The 13,422-nt window shown below is 54.3% G+C and overlaps 1 protein-coding gene across 3 annotated transcripts in view; it reads left to right on the forward strand.

Annotated features, from left to right (window-relative positions):
• Positions 1 to 13,422, forward strand: part of FARP2 (FERM, ARH/RhoGEF and pleckstrin domain protein 2) — a 98,464-nt gene that overhangs the window by 36,352 nt on the left and 48,690 nt on the right. For all 3 annotated transcript variants that reach the window (XM_062194282.1, XM_062194304.1, XM_062194293.1), the window contains exons 3-7: positions 4,709 to 4,813; positions 5,397 to 5,439; positions 7,071 to 7,149; positions 9,347 to 9,444; positions 11,477 to 11,591. In XM_062194282.1, coding sequence (XP_062050266.1) covers positions 4,709 to 4,813; positions 5,397 to 5,439; positions 7,071 to 7,149; positions 9,347 to 9,444; positions 11,477 to 11,591 — 440 coding nt within the window. The remainder of the gene's footprint in view (positions 1 to 4,708; positions 4,814 to 5,396; positions 5,440 to 7,070; positions 7,150 to 9,346; positions 9,445 to 11,476; positions 11,592 to 13,422) is intronic.

The raw sequence follows: 13,422 nt of genomic DNA on the forward strand, positions 1-13,422 counted from the left end.
GTTAAGGTGACAACACTCCACGCCCTCTACAGGTTAAGGTGACAACACTCCACGCCCTCTACAGGTTAAGGTGACAACACTCCACGCCCTCTACAGTTAAGGTGACAACACTCCACGCCCTCTACAGGTTAAGGTGACAACACTCCACGCCCTCTACAGGTTAAGGTGACAACACTCCACGCCCTCTACAGGTTAAGGTGACAACACTCCACGCCCTCTACAGGTTAAGGTGACAACACTCCACACCCTCTACAGGTTAAGGTGACAACACTCCACGCCCTCTACAGGTTAAGGTGGCAGCACTCCACACCCTCTACAGGTTAAGGTGACAACACTCCACGCCCTCTACAGGTTAAGGTGACAACACTCCACGCCCTCTACAGTTAAGGTGACAACACTCCACGCCCTCTACAGGTTAAGGTGGCAGCACTCCACGCCCTCTACAGGTTAAGGTGACAACACTCCATACCCTCTACAGTTAAGGTGGCAGCACTCCACGCCCTCTACAGGTTAAGGTGACAACACTCCACGCCCTCTACAGGTTAAGGTGACAACACTCCACGCCCTCTACAGGTTAAGGTGACAACACTCCATACCCTCTACAGGTTAAGGTGACAACACTCCACGCCCTCTACAGTTAAGGTGGCAGCACTCCACGCCCTCTACAGGTTAAGGTGGCAGCACTCCACGCCCTCTACAGGTTAAGGTGACAACACTCCACGCCCTCTACAGGTTAAGGTGACAACACTCCACGCCCTCTACAGGTTAAGGTGACAACACTCCATACCCTCTACAGGTTAAGGTGACAACACTCCACGCCCTCTACAGTTAAGGTGGCAGCACTCCACGCCCTCTACAGGTTAAGGTGACAACACTCCACGCCCTCTACAGGTTAAGGTGACAACACTCCACGCCCTCTACAGGTTAAGGTGACAACACTCCATGCCCTCTACAGGTTAAGGTGACAACACTCCACGCCCTCTACAGGTTAAGGTGGCAGCACTCCACGCCCTCTACAGGCTTGGCATGCGGCCTGCCCATCAGAATCTTCACTGGCTGTTTTGCATGAATTGATAAGCTGATCAGATTTATATGGAAGTGCAAAGGATAGCCAAAAACAGTCTCAGGAAGAGAAGCATGCTGGGAGCTTGACACATTCCCTTATCAGACCTTCAAGCTGCAGAAATGACCACAGTGGGGCCGTGCTGGGGAGATGCACGTGTGTGTAGATCAGCGGAACACATGGAGAGGCTCCAAGTAGGCCCTTGCACTTCCAGGCCAATTGCTTTTCTAAAGCTGGTTCAGTGGGAAACTGCTGGAACAGGTGGGTGTGTACCACGCACTGCCAGCTTAGAGAGACCCCCCTGGAGCAGCCCAAGCACAGGAATCCTCGGGGGACGACAACAAACCCAGGACTGCTGAGCGCAACTGTCACAATTTTTATTTAATTATTTGGAAGGTACAGAGCTTCCATCCACTGGTTCACTCCCCAAATTCCCACAACAGCTGAAGCTGGGCCAGGGCAAAGCCAGGAGCCGGGCACTCAATCCGGATCTCCTAGAGGGGTGACAGGGACCCACGTACTTGGGCCACCTGCTGCCTCCCAGAGTGTGCTTTAGGAAGAAACCGGAGTGAAGAGCAGAGCTGGGACTTGAACCCAGGCACTCCCACATGGGATGCCAGGTGCCTGTCCCCAGAGAGTTCACTGGGGACTTAAAGACAGAAGCACTTGGTAGGTAGCAGCGAGACCAGAGACAAAGGGTTTTTTAGGCAGCCATGGCCTGAAGCTGCCAGGGTCCCAAGTACTTGGACTGTCACTGCTGCCTTCCCAGGCACATTGTCAGAGACCGTACCCCGAGAAGCCACAGACTCTGGGTGATGAGGGAGGCGTTCTCTACGGGGCTGCTGGTACGGGGCTGCTCCCACACATGACAGCAAGACGACGGAAAGCCCTTGGCCAGGGAGAGCAGCCTGCTGGGCGAAGAGCTGTCTGCCAGCCCTGCCAGCAGCTCCAGGACAGGGGTCTTGAGTTTCCTGGAGCTGCTGTAGAACGAACGTGGACTCAGACGCGTGAGCTCTGGGTTGCCCGGGTCTTGCAGTGGAAATGACCGTGGTACCTGTGGAGCTCCCCGTGGATCTCTCGCCTGGGAACAGGAGCGTGCAGCCACACCTCCTGTGTGGGGCAGGAGCTCCGAGTGTGGAACCGAAGCCTCGGCGCAGGACATCAGGAGTCCAGGGGGCCACGCCCAGGTGACTTCATGCGGCGTCCGTGGCCTGTGAGCTTTTGCGGTGGCTTTCATCGTCAAGTGCACTATTCTAAAAGGAAACCTGGGGCTGAGCTCGTTCCAGGGGAGACATGGAGCAGTGTGACTTGGCGAGAAGCTGCAAGTGGGCCCAGGAGGGACAGAGCCATGAAGGAGCTGCCCACAGCCCTGCAGACAAAGAATAAAGGAGGCCTTTGTGGGCCTCACTTCCGCCCCGATGCCATCCAGACAGAATCTCGTGTGGCCTTCATCGCTGTGGGTTTCCAACAATGTGCTTTGTGTCTGAGCTCGGGGAGGACATGAGCGCTGTGAGTGCGGACTGTGTTTGTTACGTTCTTGCTGCTGCTCTCCCCCAGCCTGTGTGGGAAGCACAAGGCCTCACATCCTCGGCACCAGCTGTGGCTTCGGCGCTGTGGGCCTTCTACGTCCAGGGCGAATCCAGTGCACTTGTTGAGCACCCAGTGAGAGAGCCAGTGCAGGATTCTGTACCTTACAGCAGAAAGGGAATTTTAAGAACAGAAGATGTGGGAGGGTAGAAAGGGCATGTGAAAGGCGTAAGTGACCTGAAAACAAAGCTGGTGGTGACGTGAGCAGTGGCCCGGGTCACGGGCTGTGGTGACGTCAGCAGTGGCCCGGGTCACGGGCTGTGGTGACATCGTGAGCAGTGGCCCGGGTCACGGGCTGTGGTGACGTCGTGAGCGGTGGCCCGGGCCACAGGCTGTGGTGATGTGAGCAGTGGCCCGGGTCACGGGCTGTGGTGACGTCGTGAGCGGTGGCCCGGGCCACGGGCTGTGGTGACGTCGTGAGCGGTGGCCCGGGCCACGGGCTGTGGTGACGTCAGCAGTGGCCCGGGTCACGGGCTGTGGTGACATCGTGAGCAGTGGCCCGGGTCACGGGCTGTGGTGACGTCGTGAGCGGTGGCCCGGGCCACAGGCTGTGGTGATGTGAGCAGTGGCCCGGGTCACGGGCTGTGGTGACGTCGTGAGCGGTGGCCCGGGCCACGGGCTGTGGTGACGCCGTGAGCGGTGGCCCGGGCCACGGGCTGTGGTGACGTCGTGAGCAGTGGCCTGAATCCCAGGCACTGATACACACTTCTAAGAGTGAGCCTGTGGAAAATGGTTTTGGTGAGTAGTATTAAAAACACTGAAAATTGGCCGGCGCTGCGGCTCGCTAGGCTAATCCTCCACCTTGCGGCGCCGGCACACCGGGTTCTAGTCCTGGTCGGGGTGCTGGATTCTGTCCCGGTTGCCCCTCTTCCAGGCCAGCTCTCTGCTGTGGCCTGGGAGTGCAGTGGAGGATGGCCCAAGTCCTTGGGCCCTGCACCCCATGGGAGACCAGGAGAAGCACCTGGCTCCTGCCATCGGATCAGCGCGGTGCGCCGGTCACAGCGCGCTACCGCGGCGGCCATTGGAGGGTGAACCAACGGCAAAAGGAAGACCTTTCTCTCTGTCTCTCTCTCACTGTCCACTCTGCCTGTCAAAAATAAAAAAAAATAAAAAAAAAAAACTGAAAATCTGGTGTCTTTAAATGGCATCGTGGGAAAGATGGTGGTATTACATACATACGTTATGTGTTACATACATACGTTATGTGTTACATACATACATTATGTACTACATACATACGTTATGTGTTACATACATACGTTATGTGTTACATACATACGTTATGTGTTACATACATATATTATGTACTACATACATACGTTATGTGTTACATACATACATTATGTACTACATACATACGTTATGTGTTACATACATATATTACTCCCTGGCAGTAGGGAAATTCTTGGGAGATGTTTGTGAATAAGGAGCCGTTCACTGAGCTGTCCTGAAACCAGTGGCTGAGAGACCAGGCCTTTCAGTAAATGTTTGAATTATTTGATAAGATGTTTACTGGAACTAAATGCAGTTTCTGTAGTCTAAAAGTACAGAGAAATATGAGTGAAAATATAAAACTGAGCATTGTTTTGGGATGAGTCTTTTTTAAAGGTGTATTTGTTTTAAAAGTCAGAGTTAGATGAGAGACAGAGAGAGAGATCTTCCATCCACTGGTTCACTTCCCAGATGTCTGCAACAGCCATGCCTGGGCCAGGCTGAAGCCAGGAGCTTCATCTCAGTCTCCCACGTCGGTGCAGGGCCCAGATACTTGGGCCGTTGCCACTTTTCCCACACCAGTAGCAGGGCTCTGGAAAGGAAGTGGAGCACCTGGGAACTAACCAGCGCCAACGTGGGTGCTGGCGTCGCAGGCGGCAGCTTTACCTGTGCACTGTGTAGTGCTGGCCCTTGGTGTCAGTTTCATTTCCTTGCTTTGAGACCATTTATGATCCTTGCACCCTGGAAGGCGGAGTGAAGCCCGAGACTTAGGTGGAGCTGTGTGGGTGGGAAGCGGCTCCTGCCACCGCTTTCATGAATCTGTGCCTCTCTCGTCCTCTCCTGCAGCCCAAGTGTGACGGCCAGACCTTGCTGACCCAAGTGTGGACACGCTTGAATCTGATAGAGAGTGACTACTTCGGGTTAGAGTTTCAGAGCATCCAGTGCTGCTGGGTATGTGCCTTGGGTTGTTCCGGAAGCAGGCTGTCCGTCTGTCGAGAGAACTGTGGTGCTCATGTGCCCAGACCACCTCTGTCGTCAGAGCTGTGCCTGGATGCACCACCACCACCCACCGCCGGCTGAGACTGCCAGCTGCCCCACCCCTGGCCGAGTCACCATGCCCTCCCTCCCCCGGCCCAGAGCTTGCTGTCGGTTCGAACATGGCCGAGCACACCCTTTCCTCCTGAGTTGCAAGAACAACCTTGAGTGCGTCTTGCATGTCGTCACTGTCAAAGTGGACTTGGAGCAAACTGGATTTGTTTATCGAAGAAGCTGATTTAAAGAACCCTGCATCCACTTGCTGGCTCAGAACCCGTGCCAGCATGGCGAGCTGTGCCTGGCCTGCACACGCCCTGCCAGTGCAGCGGCGTCTGCCGAGTTCCTTTGCCCAGGATGTGGGCGGCCCCTTTATGCAGGAGCTCTCTCCTGTGGTTGGTGTGTCAGCATGCGACTTCCGTGGAAGAGGAGGGTGGTTTTTGTACTTGTTGTTAGAGACACTGCTTAACGGACTTCATCTCTCCTGTTAAATCCCCTCCAGATCTGGCTGGAGCCCACGAAGCCCTTCGCCAGGCAAGTGCGAAGTAAGTCCGCGGTCACCCTTCCACCTCTGGTCACTTCAAGGGCTTTGTTCTGAGAGGCTCGAGTTCCAGGCACGTTCCGTGATCACTGCCACCACTGCGGACAGCAGCGAAGTCGTCACCTGTGGCAGATACAGTGTGGGGGCATGGGCAACAGGCTTTCAAAAAAAAGATTTGTTTATTTATTTGAAAGATTTACAGAGAGAGAGAGATCTCGATCCGCTTGTTCACTCCCCAAATGGCCGCAACAGCCAGGGCTGGGCCAAGGTAAAGCCAGGAGCCAGGAGCTTCTTCCAGGTCTCCCACATTAGAACAGAGGCCTAAGCACTTGGGCCATCTGCTGCTGCTTTCCCAGGCACATGAGCAGGGAGCTGGGTTGGAAATGGAGCAGCCAGGACTCGAACCAGTGCCCACATGACACTACGCCACAGTGTTGGCCTGAGCAACAGGTTACCTGAGATGGTTCCAGGTGACTTGCCTCAGACCTGGAAGTAACAGAATACGCTGTAGGAGGTCCTCTTAATTTTGACCAACGTGCAGAAATAAGTATGCAGTCTCAGTCCTGATGATGAGGTTCCTCTTTTAAGTAGCTTTTTAATAGTTAATACTGTTCTGTAATTGTAAAAACACCAGTTAGCATAGCGTGGTTATTTCTGTTAGTTTCCAGATCTGGGGGTGTAAAGCATATAGTAATGTGTTTGAGTTCTTACATAGGAGCAGTCTGAATCACCATAACATTGAGAAGAGGCTGGAGATTGCTCTGTTGCGAACTAACATTCCCTGGCTGTTTAGGCTGCCCTGGCCCCTGGCACGAGAGCTCCTATTTTCTTTGTGGTGGAAGTTGTTTCAGTCAGTATAGGAAGTGATGATAACATTTTTCTTTTTAAAGTGTATGAGGGTTTCAAAAATAATATGTTTTTACTACTACTACTACTACTACTACTACTACAACAACAAATACCTTAACTTTTTGCTGATCATTTCTAATCCTAAAATACAAACATTGGGGCCTGGTGTAGTATAGCAGGTTAAGCTGCCTCCTCCATTGCTGGCATTCCATAAGGGTGCTGGTCCCTGTCCTGGCTGTTCCACTCCTGATCCAGCTCCCTGCTATGGCCTGGGAAAGCAGTGGAAGACGGCCCAAGTCTCTAGGCCCCTGCATCCATGGGGGAGAACTGGAAGAGGCTCCTGGATTCAACCTGCCCCAGTCCTGGCTGCTGCAGATATCTGGGGAGTGAACCAACAGATGGACAATTTCTGTCTCTCTCTCCTACTCCTATCCCTCTCCCTTTCTCTCTTTCCCTCCCTCCCTCCCTCTCCTCCTCTTCTCTCCCTCTGCCCCCAACCCTGAAACTCTACATTTCAAATAAATAACTAAATCCTTAAAAAATAAAAGTAAACAGGAATATATTTTAAAATTTTAATGTGCAGTTTCCTGCTTGTTTTTAAGGTTTCCTTGAGTACTGTCTCCTTTGTGCAAATCTGAAGTCTGCCTGAGTGGCCGACCTTCAGGGCACACAGTCTGTGCATTTCCTTAGCATCATCTCGTCTGAGAAGATTTGCTCTAGCACAGGGAAGAGAGAATTAATCAGAGATGGCCCTGATTTACGAAGTCTGAAATTTTCTTCCTGTAGGGCCAAAGAACACAGTGCTTCGCCTGGCCGTGAAGTTTTTCCCACCGGACCCTGGTCAGCTGCAAGAAGAGTACACGAGGTAAAGGGCTGGTCCTGGACTGACTCCCACAAAGACGGGCGAGCCTGGTGCCCCCGCCAGGAGAATGGCTGCAGGCCCCTGTGCAAGCACGGTATCCATAGCACGCCACCTCCGCCCTGAAACGGTCGCTTCTTTAAAGTCCCGTGTCTGTGTGATGGTGCCTCTGCGCTCTGCGTGGAGGGTGGGCGGTGCTGCCGGCGCTTGCTTTCCAGTCTCCATGGCTGTGTCAGGGTAAAATCCACAGGAGAAAGAGAGGAAGGGGCGGTTAACATCTCCCACGTCAGAGTGCCTGGGTGTGGCCCTGGCCCAGCCACAGCCTTCGTGGGCGTTGCGAACAGGGAGGCAGTGGACAGGAGCCCATGCTGAGTCTGTGTGTCTGCCAGATAAGTACACAGTTTTCTTGTGAATGGAGGGGCTGACCCAGCCTTCTCTAAGTGAGCACCGACGTGTGCCGGGAACGTCCCGCATCCAGTCCCCCGGCTCCAGCAGCAGACAAAGGCCAGGAGGCTTCTCTTGTGCTTTTTATCTTGTTTCTTTTTGTTTTGTAAATATTTTATTTATTTGAAAGAGTTAAAGACATCTTCCATGCACCGGTTTATTCCCCAAATGGCCACAATGGCCGGGGCTAGGCCAGGCCGAAGCCAGGAGCCAGGAGTTTCTTCTAGGTCTCCCACATGGGTGCAGGGGCCCAAGCACCTGGACCGTCTTCCACTGCTTTCCCAGGCCATAGCAGGGAGCTGGATCGGACGTGGAGCAGCCAGGACTCCACCTGGCGCCCATATGGGAGGCCAGCACCGCAGACTATGGCTTAACCTGCTGCTCCACCGTGCCGGCCCATCTCGTGCTCTTGTAGCCAAGAGCCAGTCTTTGCAGCAACAGGGAACGATGTCTTTTCTAGGCCACGGATTGTAAAGTTTTTTCCCTTGCATTTTTAATCCTTGAGCATGTATCAGGTTTATAAATAATGAAGAATAGAGAAGCAGGGTAGAAGGCAAGGCCAGGTGTGAGTTTAGGGACTGTGGCGCACAGTGGGGCAGAAGCTGGGCTGACAGATGCTGTGAGCACGCCAGCACCTCTCTCCAAGGCCGTGGACTGCCAGCTGCCGGGAGCATGTCAGCTGAGCCCCCGTCCTTGCAGGCTGACCAGCCGACCCCAAGCTCACAGAGGTGTCTCGGGAGTGGCAGGTACTCAGTTCCTGATGTTTACGGAGATGTGTGTCTGTGGCCTACAGCTGGAGGGTAGCAGACAGTGCTCCATCAGGGTCCTGGGTCTGAGCTCTGGCATGAACTCTAGGAAGTCGGTTTTGATTCTCTGTCCCCCACTCCCCCCCCCATTAATGCATAGGGGTCCTTTTTTTAGTTATTAAAAACGGCGTGTTTGTGATAAGCGTTTTTTTAAGGACAGTAAGAAGTAAGCGTTTCCGGCCCTGTCTGCTCCCACTGGCATCTGGGCGGTCCCCCACTTGGCGGCGCGCTGTGGATACCCGTGTTCGCACGTGCGGCTGGAACCACTCTCCTGTCGGCGCGCACCTCGGCTACTTCCAGTTTCTCCTTCTCTGTCCTGCAGGGAGGCTTCACAGGAGCAGAAAACGTTCACAGAAGTGGGGTCACTGCGTCAAAGGGCTTGCCTGCCTTAAATTCTAAGAGAATGGAGTGAATTCTCACAGCTTGTGGGAGTGCACCTTCTGCTGAGGGCTGGTGTCTGGGTCTCCACTGTGTTTCCCACCTCAGGAGCAGCCCCTGCCACGGCAGACTCAGTGGTCGTTTGTTAAAGGAGTCAGCGAACACATGAATGTTTTCAGATTCGTTCTCGGAGTACACTCAGCAGGTGCTCCAGGCTGCCTGTTTCTCAGATTCTAGCCAAGACCACGCCTTGTCCATCTGTTGAGTCTCACAGCCACATCTTAAGTTGTTTTATCCAGAATTGAGAGTGGCTTTATGTGTAGCAAGTCCCAGGAGAGAACAGGCTCCCGCAGCACTGCAGGTCTCCCGGCATTGCTCACGCGGAGCATCTCCTGGCTGCTCTGAGGAGCTGGCTCGGTCGCCTGACCTGAGGGACCACTGGTGGAAAAGGCCCTCTGTGACTGCCCCTTTCCTGAGGGCCTTGCACTGGCCACCGTTAGCTGGGCTGCAGACATCTGCAGTGTCTTCAGGGAACCTCCAGAGTTGATCTTTGCTTGTCTTGAACCCTCTCCTAGGTACTTATTTGCCCTGCAACTCAAGAGGGACCTCCTGGAGGAGCGTCTGGTCTGTGCCGACAACACCGCAGCTCTCCTCACATCCCACCTTCTGCAGTGTTAGTACTTCCTCCCCTACGCCAGCACCGGGGGGCTGCTCAGGTTGCCCACTGATGCGTGGGCCTGGTCGGTGCGCCTGGTGAGACCAGGAGCATGTGTGTAAGTGTGTGTGTGTGTGTGGTTGATGCACCTGTCAGGGAAGGGGTACATGTGTAAAGTGTGTGTGTATGTGGTCGGTGTGTCTGCTCAGGGAAGGGGTACATGTGTAAAGTGTGTGTGTACATGGTCGGTGTGTCTGCTCAGGGAAGGGGTACATGTGTAAAGTGTGTGTGTACGTGGTTGGTGTGTCTGCTCAGGGAAGGGGTACATGTGTAAAGTGTGTGTGTACGTGGTCGGTGTGCCTGCTCAGGGAAGGGGTACATGTGTAAAGTGTGTGTGTACATGGTTGGTGTGCCTGCTCAGGGAAGGGGTACATGTGATAAAGTGTGTGTGTACATGGTTGATGCGCCTGTCAGGGAAGGGGTACATGTGTAAATGGAGCTCCTCCACCGGGAGACCCAGTACCCACAGCACAGCTGCAGTGGGTGCCACCTTGGCCAGAACGGGGCCTCCTTCAGTGGCGGTCACAGCCCTCCTGACTGGCAAGCGTTAACTGTGAGATAGAAGGCGTTTCCCCAGTGTCTATGGGGAGCAGGAGGTGGTTCAGATGAGCATGAGGACGCACAGCTAGGAGAGGGCTCAGGGAGGCCATGGCAGAGGGGTGGGCCTCGCACAGCCGCCAGCCGTCAGCGTACCCTGGGAAGCGTGCACGTTGCTTCTGGACTAGGCTGACCCAGGTGCTCCCAGGGAGATCTCGTGTCTAGAACTTGGACAAGGAGAGCACCATGCAGACAGTCTCGGCAGCAGGAGGGATACGTGAGTGTGCGGCCGTTCCTGGTTTCCTTGGTCTGTCCCCAGCCCTCAGCAGACAGCAGAGTTCGCAGCTTCGCCATCCCATATGGCGGGACTTGTCTTCAGTCTCTTTGCCTCTGGCCCAAGATGTCTCAGGTAGACACAGACCTTTCCACTGCCTTCTTGGGAGTGGTGGCTCAGTCGTGCAGCGTGGCTTAGTGGGACCACTGTAATGCCTGGACCGACACAGTCTCACTTTGGAAGCTGCTGCTGAGACAGGCCTGCTCAGCACAGGGTAGGTCCCGGCCAGTCCCTCTGTGGCAGGAAGGTCCTCGGTGCTTGGGGACACACTCCCTGCCAGGGCAGCCTGTGGGCCACCCGTCTGTAGTGGTTCCAAGCAGGGAAGGTGTCTGTACTGTGTGTGAGACAAAAGTAACAGGTGTATTGCTTAGGGTTCCTGGGCTTCACTACTGTCTTTAATCAGTTGTAACTTGAAATTAGAGAGAATCATGATTTCTCAAGAAATCAGAGAATTCTGGGAGTCAAACGGGTTACCAGCCACTACCTGTGACACCAGCATCCCAAATGACCTCTGGTTCGAGTCCCTGGTGCTCCACTTCTGATTCGGCTCCCTGCTAGTATGCCACGGAGGCCTAAGTGCTTGGGCCTCTGCCTCCCACATGGGAGACCTGGTTGGAGCTCCTGGCTCCTGTCATTGGCCATGGCTCAACCTGGGCATTGTGGCTGTTTGGGGAGTGAACCAGCAGATGGTTCTCTCTGCCTCTCTGTAATTGTCTTTCAAATAAAATAAAAAAAAATTTTTAAAGAAAAAGAAATTTGAAAAGTCTAGAAGGAAAAAAATGATTGAAAATACATTCCTCTGGTTAGGACAGTCTTGAACCATTTCTGTGTAAGGTGTGATTCAAAGAAATACTGAATTCTCACATTGAACTTGGGCTCAGCGGTCAGCTGTCTGGCACTGCACATCGGAGTCCTGGCGTTGAGTCAAAGGACTGACCTTTGGCTGCTGCATTTGCCTTCAACAGCATAAAATACTTGGAAAATGAAGTAGAGAAGTTTCTAGACTGTTTGACTCAGACTTAGGATTTTTCCCTTCTCCTGTGTGCATTGTCATGTACAGATGCTTGTGGTTCCCTTCAGGTAAGAACTAGAATGACTGACCGTGTCCTCTCACCACAGCTGAGATTGGAGATTGCGACGAAACCCTGGCCCGAGAGCACCTGAAGGCCAGCGAGTACCTGCCCAGCCAGGGCCGCTGCCTCGACAAGATCCTGGAACTGCATCGGATGCACATGTAAGTGTCCACGTGCTCTTGGCACGCCGTTCCTCACGGTGGCTCGGCAGCGTGGAAACACAGGCAGCCGTGGGAGAGGCCTCTGCAGGGTCTGCCCGGCGCACTCAAGGTGCACAGCTGCCACCTCGGCCCAGGATGCAGGCCTGGGAGCTGCTGCTGCCCCAGGCGTGCTGGCCGGCATCCTCCCGGGGGGCTGCCACACCTTGTCTCCACAAGCCTGTGGCATCCACTGGTGGGCCGTGGGGCACTGAGCTGCAGCCCTGTGCTCACACTTGGTGGTTTGGCTTCTGCGCCCTGGGTGCTGCGGCATGCTACTGACAGCCATGAGGGAGAGTGCCGTGGCTGGGCCGTGCGCGGGTGCCTCAGCCCCGTGCCTGTCGCAGCAGAGATGGTTGCTGGCAGGGTTTGCTCCAGGCGTGGGGACAAGTCCTTCACTGCTGTGACACACAGAGCGGGGCTGGATAACCCTCCCCCATCCCCCTGGGCAGTTGGGTCTGGAAGGCAGGACAGAGCAGTGGCACACAGGCGGTATGGACCTGGCAGCCGGGAGGGTGGCTCAGATCACACCCGGGAGAGCTCCTCTTGGGAGGTGCAGTCAGGAGGAGGCAGCGCTGGGCCTGAGCAGTCGGGGGGGGGGGGTGGTTTCCAGGCAGAACCCAGGTCCGCATGTACTGCAGTGAGGTGAAGAAGTGACAGCACAGCCCTTGTGCCTGCCCTGTGTTCACGTGTGTTCCTGGGTGTCCAGTGTGCTGAGTGTTGTGCATGCGTGGCTCCTACGTGCGTGTGTGTTCTAAGCTCTGAAAGGCAGGCACCTGCTTTATACAGGGGTGAAACTGGATTCTGCTTGAGCCGGGAAGCAGTGAGCTCAGCTGCCTTCTGACACCCTCTGTGCTAATCTGCTGACTTTGTCTGCGCAGTCATCAGAAATGGATCACACAGCCTTTATTTCTTGTCAACATTCTTTGTGGAGTTTTTTGTTTTCTCGAGATTTATTTTTTATTTGGAACTCAGAGAGGTCTTCCATCCACTGGTTCATATGCCATAGGGCCACATCGGCTGGGGCTAGACCAGGCTGAAGCCAGGAGCTTCTGGGTCTCCCACAGGGGTTTCAGAGCCCCAGGTACGTGGGCCATCTTCCACTGCTTTTGCAGGTGCATTGTCAGGGACCTGGATCAGAAGCAGAGCAGCTAGAGCTCAACTGACATTCTGACATGGGTGCCAGTGTCACAGGTGGCGGCTTCTCTCCCTGAGCCACAACACTGGCCCCGGTGTAAATTCTTCTTTCTTTTTTTTAAAGATTTACTTATTTGTTTGAAAGGCAGAGTTACAGAGAGGCAGAGAGAATCTTCATCTGCTGGCTCACTCCCCAAATGGCTACAACAGCCAGAGCTGAGCTGATCAGAAGCCAGGAGCTTCTTCTGGGTCTCCCACGTGGGTGCAGGGGCCCAAGCACTTGTCCCATCTTTCACTGCTTTCCCAGGCCATAGCAGAGAGCTGGATCGGAAGTGGAGCAGACAAGTCTCAAACTGGCACCCAAATGGGAAGCCAGTGCCACAGGTGGGCGACTTTACCTGCTATACCACAGCACCCGCCCCAAGTGCCAATTTCCAACACGATGGAAACGTTGTCGTGCCTGAGCAGGATCGCACACTGTGTTCCCTGGAATCTACCACTCCTTTGACATTGTAGAAAAGAATTTGAAAGTTGGCTGTTCAAAACTGGAGTGCCTAGCGTTTACTGGTGTATATGGGCTTACAGAGCCGCCATACAAATGTGCATTGCCTTGCTCTTCTCACAAACAGCTTCGTTTTCTCCTCTGAAGTGTGTCCTG

This window comes from Lepus europaeus, chromosome 1 (assembly GCF_033115175.1).
Source record: "Lepus europaeus isolate LE1 chromosome 1, mLepTim1.pri, whole genome shotgun sequence".
Taxonomy (NCBI): Eukaryota; Metazoa; Chordata; class Mammalia; order Lagomorpha; family Leporidae; genus Lepus; species Lepus europaeus.